This window comes from Poromitra crassiceps, assembly GCF_964638095.1.
Source record: "Poromitra crassiceps genome assembly, chromosome: 6".
Classification (NCBI taxonomy): Eukaryota; Metazoa; Chordata; class Actinopteri; order Beryciformes; family Melamphaidae; genus Poromitra; species Poromitra crassiceps.
In genome coordinates this window covers 4,983,845-4,998,815 of record NC_139627.1, presented here as the reverse complement: position 1 = coordinate 4,998,815, position 14,971 = coordinate 4,983,845, and the positions used below count along the sequence as shown (strand labels likewise).

The following is a 14,971-nucleotide window of genomic DNA, read 5'->3' as shown; positions in this document are numbered from 1 at the left end:
GGTTACACCTGCGCAATTGTGATGTCACTGATTATGTCATAGACATTGTGACATCATCACTGATGATGTCATAGACAATGTGACATCATCTTCTATGACAAAGGCAGAATAAACACAGGTGCAAGCAAAACATTAATGATGGTTTCCAAATTCCAATCATGGAAGTTGGAAACCCTCATTAGTGTTTTGCTTGCACCTGTGTTTACCCTGCCTTTTCGACACAAAATGGCACAATGGTTATTCTACAACAGTGTTTCTCAACCACTGGGTCGTGGCCTACTGGTGGGCTCAGAGTGCCATCTAGTGGGCCGCAGAGGACCTCTCACATCGAGATGGTGGACAGCTCCGGTTAAAATGCTTCTTAAGATCCTTCTTTAGCTAAGTGTTAAGAAAGCTGTTAAGAAGGCGTTTGGGAAACACTTCTTTGGAACCTTCTTAACTCCTTAAGAAGCTTCTTAACTTTAAGAAGTTTCTTAACTCTTAAGAAGCTTCTTTGTTGGGAAACTCAGCCATCATGTGTTAGACTAGGTTTATGAGTCACAGGAAGTGTAAATACAATCGGAACCTCCGATTACATTTCCTGTTAGTCTCTCAAGCCAGACGGTCTCACTTCATATGGTTATTGTGGTTAGTTGTATGCATGCATGCATTCTGTCAAGTCTCACACAGATTGTGCTAAGATGCTTTATTCAGTAGCACATGATTCAAATGCAATATAGTTTGTCTCTCTTACATGACTTACATTATACAACGTAATGATCAAGAAATTCACTTTGGTCTGCTTGGGCTTAGAAGATACACAGTGTAATTATGAAGTAGTTATTACGTAACTCAATATAGGACAATTGCTGTGTAGCTAGTACAGCCCCGCCTGGGCTTCAAGATTCAGTATTCTTGGCCATCTTCGTCATCATCAGAGTCCAGGCTCATTTTGCCCAGCTCTTCATAATCCTTCTCGAGACAGGCCAGGTCCTCTCTGGCCTCGGCAAACTCTCCCTCCTCCATGCCTTCACCCACGTACCAGTGGACAAAAGCGCGCTTAGCGTACATGAGGTCAAATTTGTGGTCAAGGCGAGACCAGGCCTCGGCGATGGCGGTGGTGTTGCTCAGCATGCACACGGCCCTCTGGACTTTGGCCAGGTCGCCTCCTGGAACTGCAGTTGGAGGCTGATAATTGATTCCAACCTGTCCAGCCAAAAGTCAGAGAGGAGTAATCACAGAAAAGGCTGCGTACTGATGTGCATCTCAATCTACACTTTATTATAATCGGTTGTCATAATGTTATTATAGACAGTCCCACACTGTGGACACAGATAATGTTACTCACCTTGAAACCAGTGGGGCACCAGTCAACGAACTGAATGGAACGTCTGGTCTTTATATTTGCGATGGCAGCGTTGACGTCCTTGGGGACAACATCACCTCGGTACAGCATACAACAGGCCATGTATTTCCCGTGACGAGGGTCGCACTTGACCATCTGATTGGCCGGCTCGAAGCAGGCGGTCGTGATCTCAGAAACAGTCAGCTGCTCGTGGTACGCTTTCTCAGCGGAGATGATGGGCGAGTAGGTCACCAGGGGGAAATGGATGCGTGGAAACGGCACCAAGTTGGTCTGGAACTCCATCAGGTCGACGTTGAGGGCGCCGTCGAAACGGAGCGAGGCGGTGATGGAGGAGACAATCTGACCAATCAGTCTGTTGAGGTTGGTGTAACTGGGACTCTCGATGTCCATGTTGCGCTTGCAGATGTCGTAGATGGCCTCGTTGTCCACCATGAAGGCACAGTCGGAGTGCTCGAGGGTGGTGTGGGTGGTTAGGACGGAGTTGTAGGGCTCCACCACCGCTGTGGACACCTGGGGAGCCGGGTAGATGGCGAACTCCAACTTGGATTTCTTGCCGTAGTCAACAGACAGGCGCTCCATCAGCAGGGAGGTGAAGCCCGAGCCGGTCCCGCCTCCAAAACTATGGAACACGAGGAAGCCCTGCAGACCTGTGCACTGGTCCGTCTGAGGAGGAGAAACGTATTCTACATTAAGCCTTAAAGAAATGTTTCACATAATGGAGTTAAAAACAAGAAATCCATATGAACATCACCATTCTGACTGGCCCAAACATCCATAGTGATATAGCAACAAAGCCTCTTTGAATTGATATCACTCGGTCAGAAAATCTAATGCTTTTAACAAACAAACAAAACAGATGTGATATGGGGCCCCAATAAAGTTTTGGTGTTCCTGGTTGCTGATTTCAGGTAGAAATTCAGCTTATAAACAAGACTCATTCTAAATTTGACAAACCTTTCTCTCTCATTTCTGGCTGTGGGAGAGATGACATAGTGAATGTTCATTAACACAGAGCTAGGGAAAACCATGTTTGAATAATGAAATTCACTCATATTCCCTTTTAAAACCTCAACAGTAAACAGTACGTCAGCTTCGGTCAGGCATCAAATTATTAATTATTTATTATACCCCACTGACCATTTTCCGAACACGCTCCAAGACCCCGTCGATGATTTCTTTGCCGACAGTGTAATGGCCACGAGCGTAGTTGTTGGCCGCGTCCTCCTTTCCAGAGATCAGCTGCTCCGGGTGGAAGAGCTCCCTGTATTTTCCAACTCTGACTTCATCTGAAAAGAACGAGGCCGTTCAGATCAATTGAAAGACTTGATTTACCTTGACAGATTGCACAGTGACGCAAGTCTGCCTCCAAAACATAGCCTACACATTTATGTTCAGGTGTGTAGTCATCGTAAATTAATGCAATATATTCCATTCTAAAACGGTCTATTTATATAGTCTTTTTTTCTTGCATTTTCTCCCAAACTGTACTTGGCCAATCCCCCCTGCTGTCCTGGTCGTTGCTCCGCCCCCTCTGCTGATCTGGGGAGAGTTACTAGACTAGCACAGTGGTTCCAAACCTTTTCTGTCTTATGTAGCCGTTGAGCTGTTCTGCCATGCCAGTAGTACCCCCTCACTCATGTCCTATGTGCGTCGATGATTCGCCTAAATTTGCCCTATTAAACTCTTATGAAACTTTTAGTAGGACTATCTAACACATATCTGATTATTAAATGGAAATAATTTGAATGACTCCCCTTTAATACAATTCTGACAGTTTTCAATTGAAAGTCAGTTTGACCAAAATGGGCCTATTATGGGCGTATTATTATCATTTTGGAAATACATTGTAATCCCCAATCTTTCTAAGTACCCCCTGCAAGCTGCTAAAGTACCCCGGCCTAGGGGTACACATACCCCTGGTTGGGAATCACTGGACTAGCACATGCTTCCTCCGATACATGTGCAGTCCCTGCCGCTTCTTTTCACCTGATAGCGATGAGTTTCACCTGCGAGACGTAGCGCGTGGGAGGATCATGCTATTCCCTCCAGTAGCCACCCCCTGCCGAACAGGCGCCCCGACCAACCAGAGGAGGCGCTAGCGCAGCGACCAGGATACACAGCCCGCCGGCTTCCCACCTGTAGACACGGCCAATTGTGTCTGTAGGGACGTCTGACCAAGCCGGAAGTACCGCTGCCGGGAATTGAACCCGGGTCTCCGTGGTGGTAGGCGAGTGCTTTTATCTCCACATTACCCAGATGCCCCATAAATAGGTTTTTGTAAGTGTTAGCATCTCTCGTTGGATAAAAGGTAAAGCAGTCATCACTGTACTTTTTTTTTTTTTTTTTTTTTTTTTTTTGCATTTTTGCCTTTATTTAGATAGGACAGTAGGCAGACAGGAAAGGTTGGGAGAGAGAGAGGGGATGACATTCGGCAAAGGACCTCGGGTCGGGTTTGAACCCACGTCGGCCGTGCGAAGGACTGAACCTCCTGTCGCACGTGTGCTGGTGAGCCACCAGGACCCACCACCACTGTACTTGTTGCTTGGTTACCTGCGTTCCTTTCAAGTACAGTGTGCAGTGAACAATCCTGCGTGACCCCATGTGGAGGGAGATGCAATCACACGTGATACGTGTGACCACACATGACGCATTGATAAAGGGGCGAGGGGAATGATAACGACTGAGAAAAAAAGAGATCAAACAAGTATACACATACAGTTATGAACACATTAAAGGGGCTGCTCACCAACCACCGTGGGCTCCAGGTCTACGTATATAGCTCTGGGGACGTGACGCCCAGAGCTGCCGGTGTTGAAGAAGGTGTTGAAGGGATCCTGACGGGTGTTGGGCTGGGCAGGGCCGTCCAGGAAGACGCCGTCGGGCCCCACGCCATGCTCCAGGCAGAAGAGCTCCCAGCACGCGTTCCCTGTCTGGACACCTGCCTGGCCCACATGGATGGAGATGCACTCTCTCTGAACAGGGGAAAAACTGTCATTAATAATATATGGCACACAAAGGCACCAAGTAGGCATTAAAAAAAATAATAATAATAATAATAATTTTCAGCTTTTAATATTAGTGATTTCTATTTGTGACCCTCTGTTGCAAGCATAGGACGATGAACTTTGGAGTCAAATGAGGATTATTTCTCTTTTTGGGCTCTTAACTTTAAAGAGGACATGACACATTTGATCATATGACCAGGCGCGGCTCCAGTATTGGGCCTGGCGGGCCTAGGCCCACCCACTTTTTCCCCAGGCCCAATCAGATTTTTTTTTTTTTTTTTTTTTTTTTTAATATATATATGTTTTTTTAATTAATTAATTTTTAAAACGAACATTTGAATACAAAATAAACACACAAAAACGTTTCCTGACTCTTTCTAACAATAAAAGAAAAATAAAACTGTTATATTAGACTTCAAGTACTGACGGGAGTTAAATTTGGCGCTTCAGTTGTTGTTGTAATGTACAGTGTAGCTAAAAAAGGTCAAAAAAAGCCCTCAAATCATTAATTTAAATGAGATATTCCTCTAAATATCGCTAAAAATGTAAAAAAAAAGACCTCAAATTTTTTTTTGCCAGCACCCTTCGGGTGCCGCCAAATCGGGTGCCGCCAAGATGGGCCCAGCCTACATTTGTTGAGCCCACCCAAAACTGAAATCCTGGAGCCGCCCCTGCATATGACGCTAGTTCATTCTCATTGAACCTCAGACATGACAGGACACTGCTTTCAAGTCTGAAATGTACCTAGATTTGATAGAAAGATGAACAACATTTCAGCTTTTCGCCACTATAGGGCGCTGCTAGATGATGATGTCACTAGGTTGAATGTACAGTGCAGTAGTAAGGATTTTGAACATTTTTGATGAATCAAAACAACCACAATCCAAGTCAGAAACACAACAGCATGATGTTAGCCTGTTAGAATTCAAAAGCCTTAGTACAACACTTAAATAGCCTGTACTCCACTACTGTAGGCCTACTCTACTGTACTGTACTGTACTGTACTCTCTACTGTACTGTACTGTACTGTACAGTACAGTACAGTACAGTACAGTCAACCTAGTGATGTTATCTAGCAGCGCCATAGTTGGTGAAAAGGTGAAAAGTTTTTTTTCATCTTTCTAGCAAATCTAGGTAAATTTCAGACTTGAAAGCAGTGTCCTGTCTTGTCTGAGGTGAAATGCAAATGAACTAGTCATATGATCAAATGTGTAATATAGACTGCAAACTTTCATCACATTCATTACAAAACCTACAAACCTGTTAATAAATACTATGTATATTATTATTAGGGGTCCAAGCACGAAGTGCGTGGATCCCTATTGTATCTGTTCCGATTTTTTTTTTTTTTCTTCTTCTCCGGTAAAACTGTATGTACAGCAGAAACTGTAAGGCTCAGCATAGCCAGACTGGGCACATAGATTGTAAATGTGCCTCACTACTCAGAAACAAAAAATTACCCATATCGGCCAGATGGTGGCGCTATAACAGACCATTTCGCGTTATGGTCCATATCTTCTGAACCGTGAGGCGTAGAATCAAAATTCCACTTCGGCTGTATTCCCTGGATCAATACGCATCTATCCATATAGGCCACGCCCATTTGCGTGTGCCTAGATTTTCCGCCATTTTGAATTTTATCAAAAACCTACTTTTGCGAACTCCTCCTAGACCGTTTGGCCAAATCACATAGGAATTATTCTGGGTCATCTATGGACTACCCCGACCCAAAGTTATTAAAGGATTTTGGATACGTGAAACCGTTTTGAAATTATAAATGTTTAAACTTTTGTGTATTTACTTTTGTTCTTTTCCTGCCCTAAAAGTGTGTGGATCTCAGAAACCATACACCCCCCATCACCCAAACTTTCCACACAGGTTCACGACATCACCCACTACTCAGAGTAAAAAAATTACACCAATCCACCAGATGGTGGCGCTATAACAGCCAATTTCACGTTTGTCGGTCCATAACTTCTGAACTGCGAGCTGTAGAATCAAAATTCCACATCTACTGGTTTCCCTGGAGCATCATGTATCTAACCCACTAGGCCACGCCCATTTCTGTGTGGTAGATTTTCCGCCATTTTGAATTTGATCAAAAACCTACTTTTGCGAGCTCCTCCTAGACTGTTTGGCCAAATCACACAAAACTTTTTCTGGGTCATCTATGGACTACCCCGACCTAAGGTTAGTAAAGGATTTTGGATACGTGAAACCGTTTTGAAATGATAAATCTCGAAACTTTTAATGAAACACACGCCAACACTAAATTGCCCACAACTCATTAACCGGTCAATTACAACTACTGCTGCTACTACTGCTACCACTCCCACTACTACCAACACTACTACAACTACTATTACTACTTCTGCTACTATTACTACTACTACTACTACTACTACTGGAAGTTGGAATGTAGCATTTTGGGTGGGGTTAATGTGTTTTGGGGTTCTGCATCTGCTGTAGCATAATACATAGTTGGTTTAGATGTCACACAGTAATGCCCGATCCACAAAGACTTGACACCCACGTTTGAATAAAAACAAGTTTATGCCATAATAAGGTTATATCCGTGCCTTGTCATTGCTGTGGAAGGATGGTGTAGGGGTACAGTAGCAGACACCAAAGCTGGAGGTCCTGGGTTCAAACCACAGCCAGGTAACTGTTTTATTTTTTGAAAATGTAGAATAAAGGTTAATCTGGATATAATTATGTATAACGCTGCTGAATACACACTGTGTACATAGCAGAATAACTGAATATGCCTATTTATGGTAACGTCATATTTCGACGTCCTCTTGACATTCCTGTGTAGATGTCTAAATGATCCCCAAATCGGCTGTGATTTGGCCTAGTCCTGGACGTCACTGAAAGATGATATCAGAACATCATCATGATGTAATTGTGTTTGCTGGGAGCCTTCTTTCAGATATATGAAAGGAAAAACATTCCAATACATTATTGTGTCTTCAGATGTGAAAGGTCCAAAAAGAGAATTAAATCTGAATTATCCTTGTCACTCATGTGTCCAGCTCAGTGGCCTTGTGGTCTGAATGTCCGCCCTGAGACTGGGAGGTTGTGAGTTCGATCCCCGGCCGAGTCATAGCAAAGACTATAAAAATGAGACCCATTTGCCTCCCTGCTTAGCACTCAGCATCAAAGGGTTGGAATTGGGGGGTTAGATCATCATATGATTCCCGAGCGTGGCGCACGCTGCCGCTCACCGCTCCCCCAGGGGATGGGTCAAATGCGGAGAACAAATTTCACACATTGTGTGACAATCAGTGGGACTTTACCTTTACTTTACTTCCATTGTAACAGCACAACCCACACCAATTAGTTCAAACACCTCCATTCAGGGCAGACTTTTAATGTAAAGTGGTGGATTATGTGTGTAATACCGACATGTCCTTAATGGTAAATGGACTGCATGACAAGCTGCAATGCAGGGTGCTGGCTATAGTCATCAAAAGCAATTTCAGGGATAAACCCCATCAACCTTCTGTAGTGGACGCCACTACGCCCTATGGTTTGATGTGTGTGTGGGAAAGACACAATGACAACTGAAAATTCTGATTTTAGAACACAAAAGCTCCATCATGAGACAAGAACTAACCTCTCCTGTTGCAAAACACGTTCTTGAACACAGCCACGCAATCTCCAGCTAACATTTCCAAGATATTGAAAAAGTTCATGAAACACCGCAAAATAAGGAGGCAGCATGTGGGGTTTTAATTACTGTTACTGACTTACCTGTCTGAAGTTGAAAGTTTTTCATCCCACGTGGGGTTTGAACTTTGAGCGGCAATGGTCTTTAGTTAGCATAAGTCACGTGCTTTACCAAGTGAGCTATCCAGACTGTTGTATTTAACTTTGTAGACCATATTATATGTATCTGCAGAGCCAGAGAAGTACTTGTCGTATTGACAGTATGTTCTACCCAAATGCCACTTTCTGTCCAGATACTTAAAGGGATATTGTACACAAAAACTGCTTTCTATCCAAGTATTACTTCAAGTTTCAAGACATCACCCACTACTCAGAGGAAAAAATTACACCAATCTACCAGATGGTGGCGCTATAACAGCCAACCACCACTACTACTGCTGCTGCTGCTACTACTACTACTACTATTGGCTACTAGTGGCGGCTGTGGCTCAGGAGGTAGAGTGGGTTGTCCACTAATTAGAAGGTTGGTGGTTCGTTCCCCGGCTCCTCCAGTCCGCACGTCGAAGTGTCCTTGGGCAAGACACTGAACCCCAAATTGCTCCCGATGGCTGTGCCAGCACCCTGCGTGGCAGCTGGCCGCCTTCGGTGTGTGAATGGGTGAATGTAGGCACATTGTAAAGCGCTTTGGATAAAAGCGCTATATAAATGCAGTCCATTTACCATTTACCATTTACTATTCTTAGTACTTCTGCTGCTACTACTGCTACCACTCCCACTACTACCAACACTATTACTACTACTGCTACTACTACTACTACTAGTACTGCTTGGAAACCGTCAGGTCACCGGATCTCAACCAAACTTTGTTTACTTGTGCATATACCAAGTCTGAATAAATGTGCACTATCTGACATATACCCCCCAAGTCACCGGAAGCTTGGACCCCGCATCGCCGCTTGCGGCTATATTTATTATTATTATTATTAATAATTTTTTCAGATTCCATAAATCCTTTTACGACCCCCAGGTTGGGGGACCACAGCCTTATACAAACTTGTAACATTCAACATTGCTGTTGCCTGTTGAGGTGAAGTTCATGGCTTTCAGAGCCCTGGAGCCCTGGAGGGTCAATGTAATCACAAACAGATGACTGTACAAAAAGCTGCAATGCAAAAATGTGTCAGGAGGACATATTGTTCCCTGAAGCCTAATTGAACCCTGCTTTTGCAAAGTGCGAAGAGTAAACAAACAACGCTGGAAACAGGATAAGCTGACATTATTATACTGTTGCATGTCCCAAGTGTTTTCAGCAGTCCTGTTTCAACATGTTGAGAATTTCAGCTTTTGTCCTCCTGGGGGAAACTTCCCCCAAGATGATTTTCTGCTGTTGAGTGACATTGCAAGACGTGAACTGACTGAAGTTTAGGCTACAACATGAACAGTGATTAGAGCTAAGTCAATACAGAACAAACAAAGGGTTGATTTGTTCTGAGGCACCTCTTGTATATAGGCAGATAAACAAGCCTCTGCTAATCATTCACAAAACAATTAAGAATAAACATTGTAATGCTCTGTAATGCAAGGGGACGTGGAGCTTAAAATGATGAAATGATAAAAGCTTAAAAAAATAGTTGTAGATCAATGGTCTAGCTACATGGTGAACCTACTGGCTACTGTAAAACAGCTGCATCTGTCTACATACAATGCACTTATAATGTTAGCATGGGCAACTTCTCACCCAGGGGTTTGTAGGCTGATTGGAGAAAATCAGGTGCTACTAGTGTATTAAAATTCAAGGCCCAACAAGTATTTTGACCATGAACATTCTAATAGTCTAATGCTTTAAAAAAAAGTTAGGCTACATGTTCGAAAGGCAGCAAAATACAAGCATTCCATCAGAATTGTGCGCTGTTCTGAATTGCTGATGGTGCTAATTAAGCCAAACAAACTTCCATGCAATTGCCTCCTTCATTTCAACAAATTTTGAAATTTCTCACCATGTTGCTCCGGATTTGTAAGTGGTGAGTTTTGATAGAAGTTGATGGTCTATGAAGAGGTTTCAGCCCAGCTGTTCTGCAGTGTCGACCGGAGGGGTAACGAGTCTCCACCAACACTTCGCTGCACTGTGTCGCCGCGCCCCGAAGCTGCGCTCTTTATAGCAGTCTGCTCCGGACCGCGGCGCGGCGCACCGGGGCGCTCTCATGGACAGGTAGCATAGGTGGAGAACAGGACAAGATGACAAGACTGCCATGTTTATTTTGATTCATATTTTGCTCTTCTGACCAGGTTTACATTAAAGCCGTGCATGTCCATTTTCGTATTGTAATAATACCACTAGCTCTTCCAGAAGTTATAAATAGGCCTATCTTAACCTAGTCAGTTGTTCATAGTAGTTCATGCGGTATGGATAATTATACAGTATAGTATAATGACTATTTCACTTACAGAGGGTGGTGCAGGCTATTTTTTTTCCAGAATTTACATGTGGGGCACCTGCACCATATTTCTAATTTAAATTAAATTGTAAGGTTTGGCTGCTGTTACATGCTACATGTTATTTCATAACTCTGTCTTCTGCATCTAAACAGAGGTTAGCCATCAAAGGCCTTTTTAAAGGTAGCCTAAAGTCCACCCCATACAAATGAATTGACTTAAGTCATTCCCTTGAATTTGGAAAGTTCAGTGTAGTTATGAATAATAACATAAAGCGCTCTCCAAGAGCTAGAGACACATCAATGGGCTGCTATACACTGATCAACCTTTTCCATATGAAGATAGGTATGGTAGGCTACAGTGCACATTAAGTTGAACGATGATTTGCTTTGTGATGGCTTGTTTTGATTTGATTTGACTTTATTGTAGGACAAAGAAATTGTTGGACATAGCCTACCGTTTATGCTCTGGAGCCAATAGGAAACCGGTAATCAGTTGCTCTGAGTTGTTGATTGGTCCATTAAAAGCTTTTTAAAGCACACCTTGTCAAGTGGTCTACCGTGTATGGGATCTCTGGAGTCAGAGAATATAGTTTACATTTGAAATGTAAAGAAATTAAAAAGAACATCACTTGGCAGAAGTGCTGTCAAGCGCCAGCATAGAGATGAGCTCTGGAGAATGACGAAGGAGTCGGAGGCCTGTAAGCAAGTGGGCGTTCGCTTCACTGAAGATTTATCCACGGCTGATAAACAGGCGAGAGAAGTTCTGTGGCCCAAGATAGAAGAAGCGAGAAAGGCCGGGAAGAAGGCATATTTTCGCGGTCCCTTTGGATTCATCAATGGACAGCGGATCTAAGTTGGAAGAGTGAACATTGATATGTAACTTGAACGGTAAAGACAGTGAATGAATGGTGGAGGAGACGACGACGATTATTATTATTATTTTTATCAGAGGAACTTCTGAGTTTCAGCACACGTCTAGGTTGGTTCTTTCTTGTTGTTGTTTATAACAACGTGTTGCGAAGTATATTATTTCTTTATCAATGTTTTTTCTAAAGTCAGAGATTTCTTTCTTATCTTTAAATGCAAGAGGTTTAAAGGACAATGTGAAGCGCAAGGCCACCTTTTTGTTTTGTAAAGGACTAAAAGCACAGTGCATTTTTCTGCAAGAGACTCATTCATGTGAAGAGGACACTACTTTTTGGAAGAACCAGTGGGGAGATAAAATGTTCTTTTCTCATGGCAGCAATCGATCTGGAGGTGTGGCCATATGTTTACATAGATTCCCTGGGGAGGTAATAACACTCAAATCTGATAAGGATGGTCACTGGATTGGTATGGTTATTAATTTTGAAGGGACGTTTGCTATTCTGATTAATATATATGGGTATAATAATACTGCTCAGAACAAAATACTTTTAAGTACTTTGACAGAAGTGATTGCTGAATATAAGCAAATATATGGCATAGGATTTACTTTAATAGGTGGGGATTTTAATTTAGCACCGGACGAGTGGTTAGATAGATGTCCTTCTCCTTACAACAATCATCATCATAATACTGCATTGAAGGAATTCATGAATGTCAACTCTCTTATTGATATTTGGAGAGAGAAAAATCCACTTTTGAGATTTTTTTCCTGGGTAAAACCTAATGGCAGTTCAAGATCCAGAATTGATTTTTGGCTGGTGACCCCAGAAGTCACTAAGTGTGTGTCAAATGTCTCAATATCTGCTGCTCCCCTAACGGATCACTCTGTAATTGAAATTACACTGAAACCAGAGAATGATCCCAAATACAGAAAAAATTATTGGAAATTCAATGCTGATTTATTAAATGTAGAAAAATATGTGGAAAAAGTAAAGGCTTTATTGATGGAAATTAAAAACGATACAGAAATTGATACTTATTGTAGGAAATGGGAATACTTCAAATATAAGGTCAGGAGTCTTTCTATTACATTTAGCAAAATCAGATGTCAACAGCTGAAAGAAAATGAATTTAAAATGGTTCAAGAATTAAATGAATGTTGCAGGAAAAAAGAGTTATTAGATGAAGATAAAGCAAAGATTCTAAGTTTGCAAGCCAAATTAGATAACCTATTCATCCAAAGGGCACAAGGAGCTTATGTTAGATCTAGAGCCAAATGGATTGAACAAGGGGAAAAGAACACATCTTATTTCTTTGGACTAGAAAAAAGAAGACAAGAAAGAAACAAAATAAATGTTTTGATGATTAATGACAGAGAATGTTCTGAGCCAAAGGTAATTTCTGAAGAAATCCATCGCTTCTACTCTAAATTATACTCCTCATCCTATTCCATGGAGAGCTCAATATCATTTCTTGAAGGTATCAAACAATTCATTCCTCAAATTGACTTTGCATTTAAAGAAATATGTGACTCTGAGATTAGTATGAAGGAACTGGATACAGCCATTAAACAAATGTCAGTAGGTAAAGCTCCTGGTCAAGATGGTTTGACCTCAAACTTTTACAAATTCTTCTGGGAAGACATTAAAGAGATGCTATTTAAGGCTCTTATGGAATGTATTGAAAATAATAATTTGATGTCAACAATGAAACAAGGTATTATAACGTTGTTACCTAAACCTGGTAAGGACAAAAAATACATAGATAATCTGAGACCTATAACGCTATTGAATGTGGATTACAAATTATTTACGCATATTATTGCCAATCGGTTGAAAATGGGCATGGAACAGGTAATTAGTGAAACTCAATCTGGATTTATTAAGGAAAGATCTATACATAATAACATTAGATTGGTTCTCGATTTACTAGATTATAATTTCTTGGTTGAAGATAATGGCTTTATTTTATTTTTAGATTTTTATAAAGCCTTTGATTCAGTTGAACATCCTTTTATATTAAAATCATTAGAATACTTTGGTTTTGGAACAAACTTTATTAAGATTATTGGTATGATGTATAATGACATCAATAGTTCAGTCTCTCTCCCTCAGGGAACAACTAGAAGATTTGAGGTTAAACGCGGGATCCGTCAAGGTTGCGGCAGCTCCCCTTTATTATTTATTTTAGTAGCAGAATTGTTGTCTATTTTCATTAAAAACAGCCCAGAAATTGAACCTTTAAATGTGCTGGGTATTCATTTGAGTGTAACTCAGTTGGCAGATGATACCACCATCTTCCTCAAGAGGGCAGAACAGATCCCTTTGGTAATCAAGAAGATAGATGTGTTCTCTAAAGCATCTGGATTACAGCTAAACTTAAAGAAATGTGAACTTATTGCGATTCATGACCACCCATTAATAGATTTATATGAGATTCCTGTTAAAAATGAAGTGAAGTATTTAGGGGTGGTTATAATGAAAGATTGTAAAGCCAGAGAAGACCGAAATATAGTGACTACTATTAAGAAAAATGAGTCTATTCTTAACTCATGGTTACAGAGGGATCTGTCAATTTTTGGACGTATCTTGATTACTAAAATTGAAACGCTATCTAGGTTTATATACCCAGCCTTTTCACTAGCCATTCCTGACAAATTAATCAAATCAATTAATCAAAAGATTTTCAATTTTATCTGGAGAAATAAACATCACTATCTTAGAAAAGGTGATACGATAAAACCGTTAGAAGAGGGAGGTCTAAATGTGATTGATTATGAAGCAATGAATGGAATGATAAAACTAAAGTGGTTACAACAATTTTTACAGGATATGGATGGTTTCTGGTTCAATATCCCGGCTAAAATCTTTGAAAAGTGTGGTGGAATAGAGTTTGTGTTGAGTTGTGATTTCTGTATAACTAAATTACCTATAAAGTTGTCTACATTTCATCAGCAGGTATTATTATATTGGAAATTGATTTATAAACATAATTTTACTCCACATAATTCACCGATCTGGAATAATCGTTATATTTTATTTAAAAGAAAATCTTTGTGTTACTGTGACTGGGTGGAGAAAGGTATTTGGTCAATTTTGCATTTGATGGATTCAAATGGTAATCTTCTCGAGTATAATACGTTTATTGATAAATACAATGTGAATTGCACAAAAAGACAATACTCGGTGGTTATTAAGGCAATTCCACAAGCAATGGTGAATACGGTTAAAGGGATGTTGTTGTATAATGTTTTCGTGCCTCAGCTACCTTCATTGTGTATTGACGGTATCAAATTTAAGGAGAAAAAATGCACAAACAAATTTATAAGGAATACTCTTACTTCTGTAATCTTCCCTTTACCAATAAAAAGGAAAAATCTGTTAAAAGATTATCCTGAAGAGATAAGAATTAGAATTCGAACTAGATACCTCACTCTCCCCATCCCACCCAAAGCTAAAGACACCCACTTTAAAGTAATGAATGATATTTATCCATGTAATGAGTTTCTGAGACAAAGATTTAACCTTGATATGAATAACTGTAGATTTTGTGATTCTGATATTGAGACTGTAGAGCATCTGTTTTTTGTTTGTAATTACTCTAGATCTTTTTGGGATTTGTTTCAAAATTGGATATCTGAAAAAGAC

General features: G+C 40.9%; 1 protein-coding gene across 1 annotated transcript; it reads right to left on the bottom strand.

The window, feature by feature from the left end:
• Nucleotides 1-681: 681 nt before the first annotated feature.
• tuba5 (tubulin alpha 5) lies at nucleotides 682-10,150 on the bottom strand. Its single transcript, XM_083639134.1, has 5 exons — nucleotides 10,020-10,150; nucleotides 4,092-4,317; nucleotides 2,483-2,631; nucleotides 1,328-2,008; nucleotides 682-1,185 (listed from the first exon to the last, which is right to left on the bottom strand). The coding sequence occupies exons 1-5, from the start codon at nucleotides 10,020-10,022 to the stop codon at nucleotides 886-888; spliced, it is 1,359 nt and encodes a 452-aa protein (XP_083495260.1). The 5' UTR covers nucleotides 10,023-10,150; the 3' UTR covers nucleotides 682-885.
• Between the last annotated feature and the right edge of the window lie 4,821 nt (nucleotides 10,151-14,971).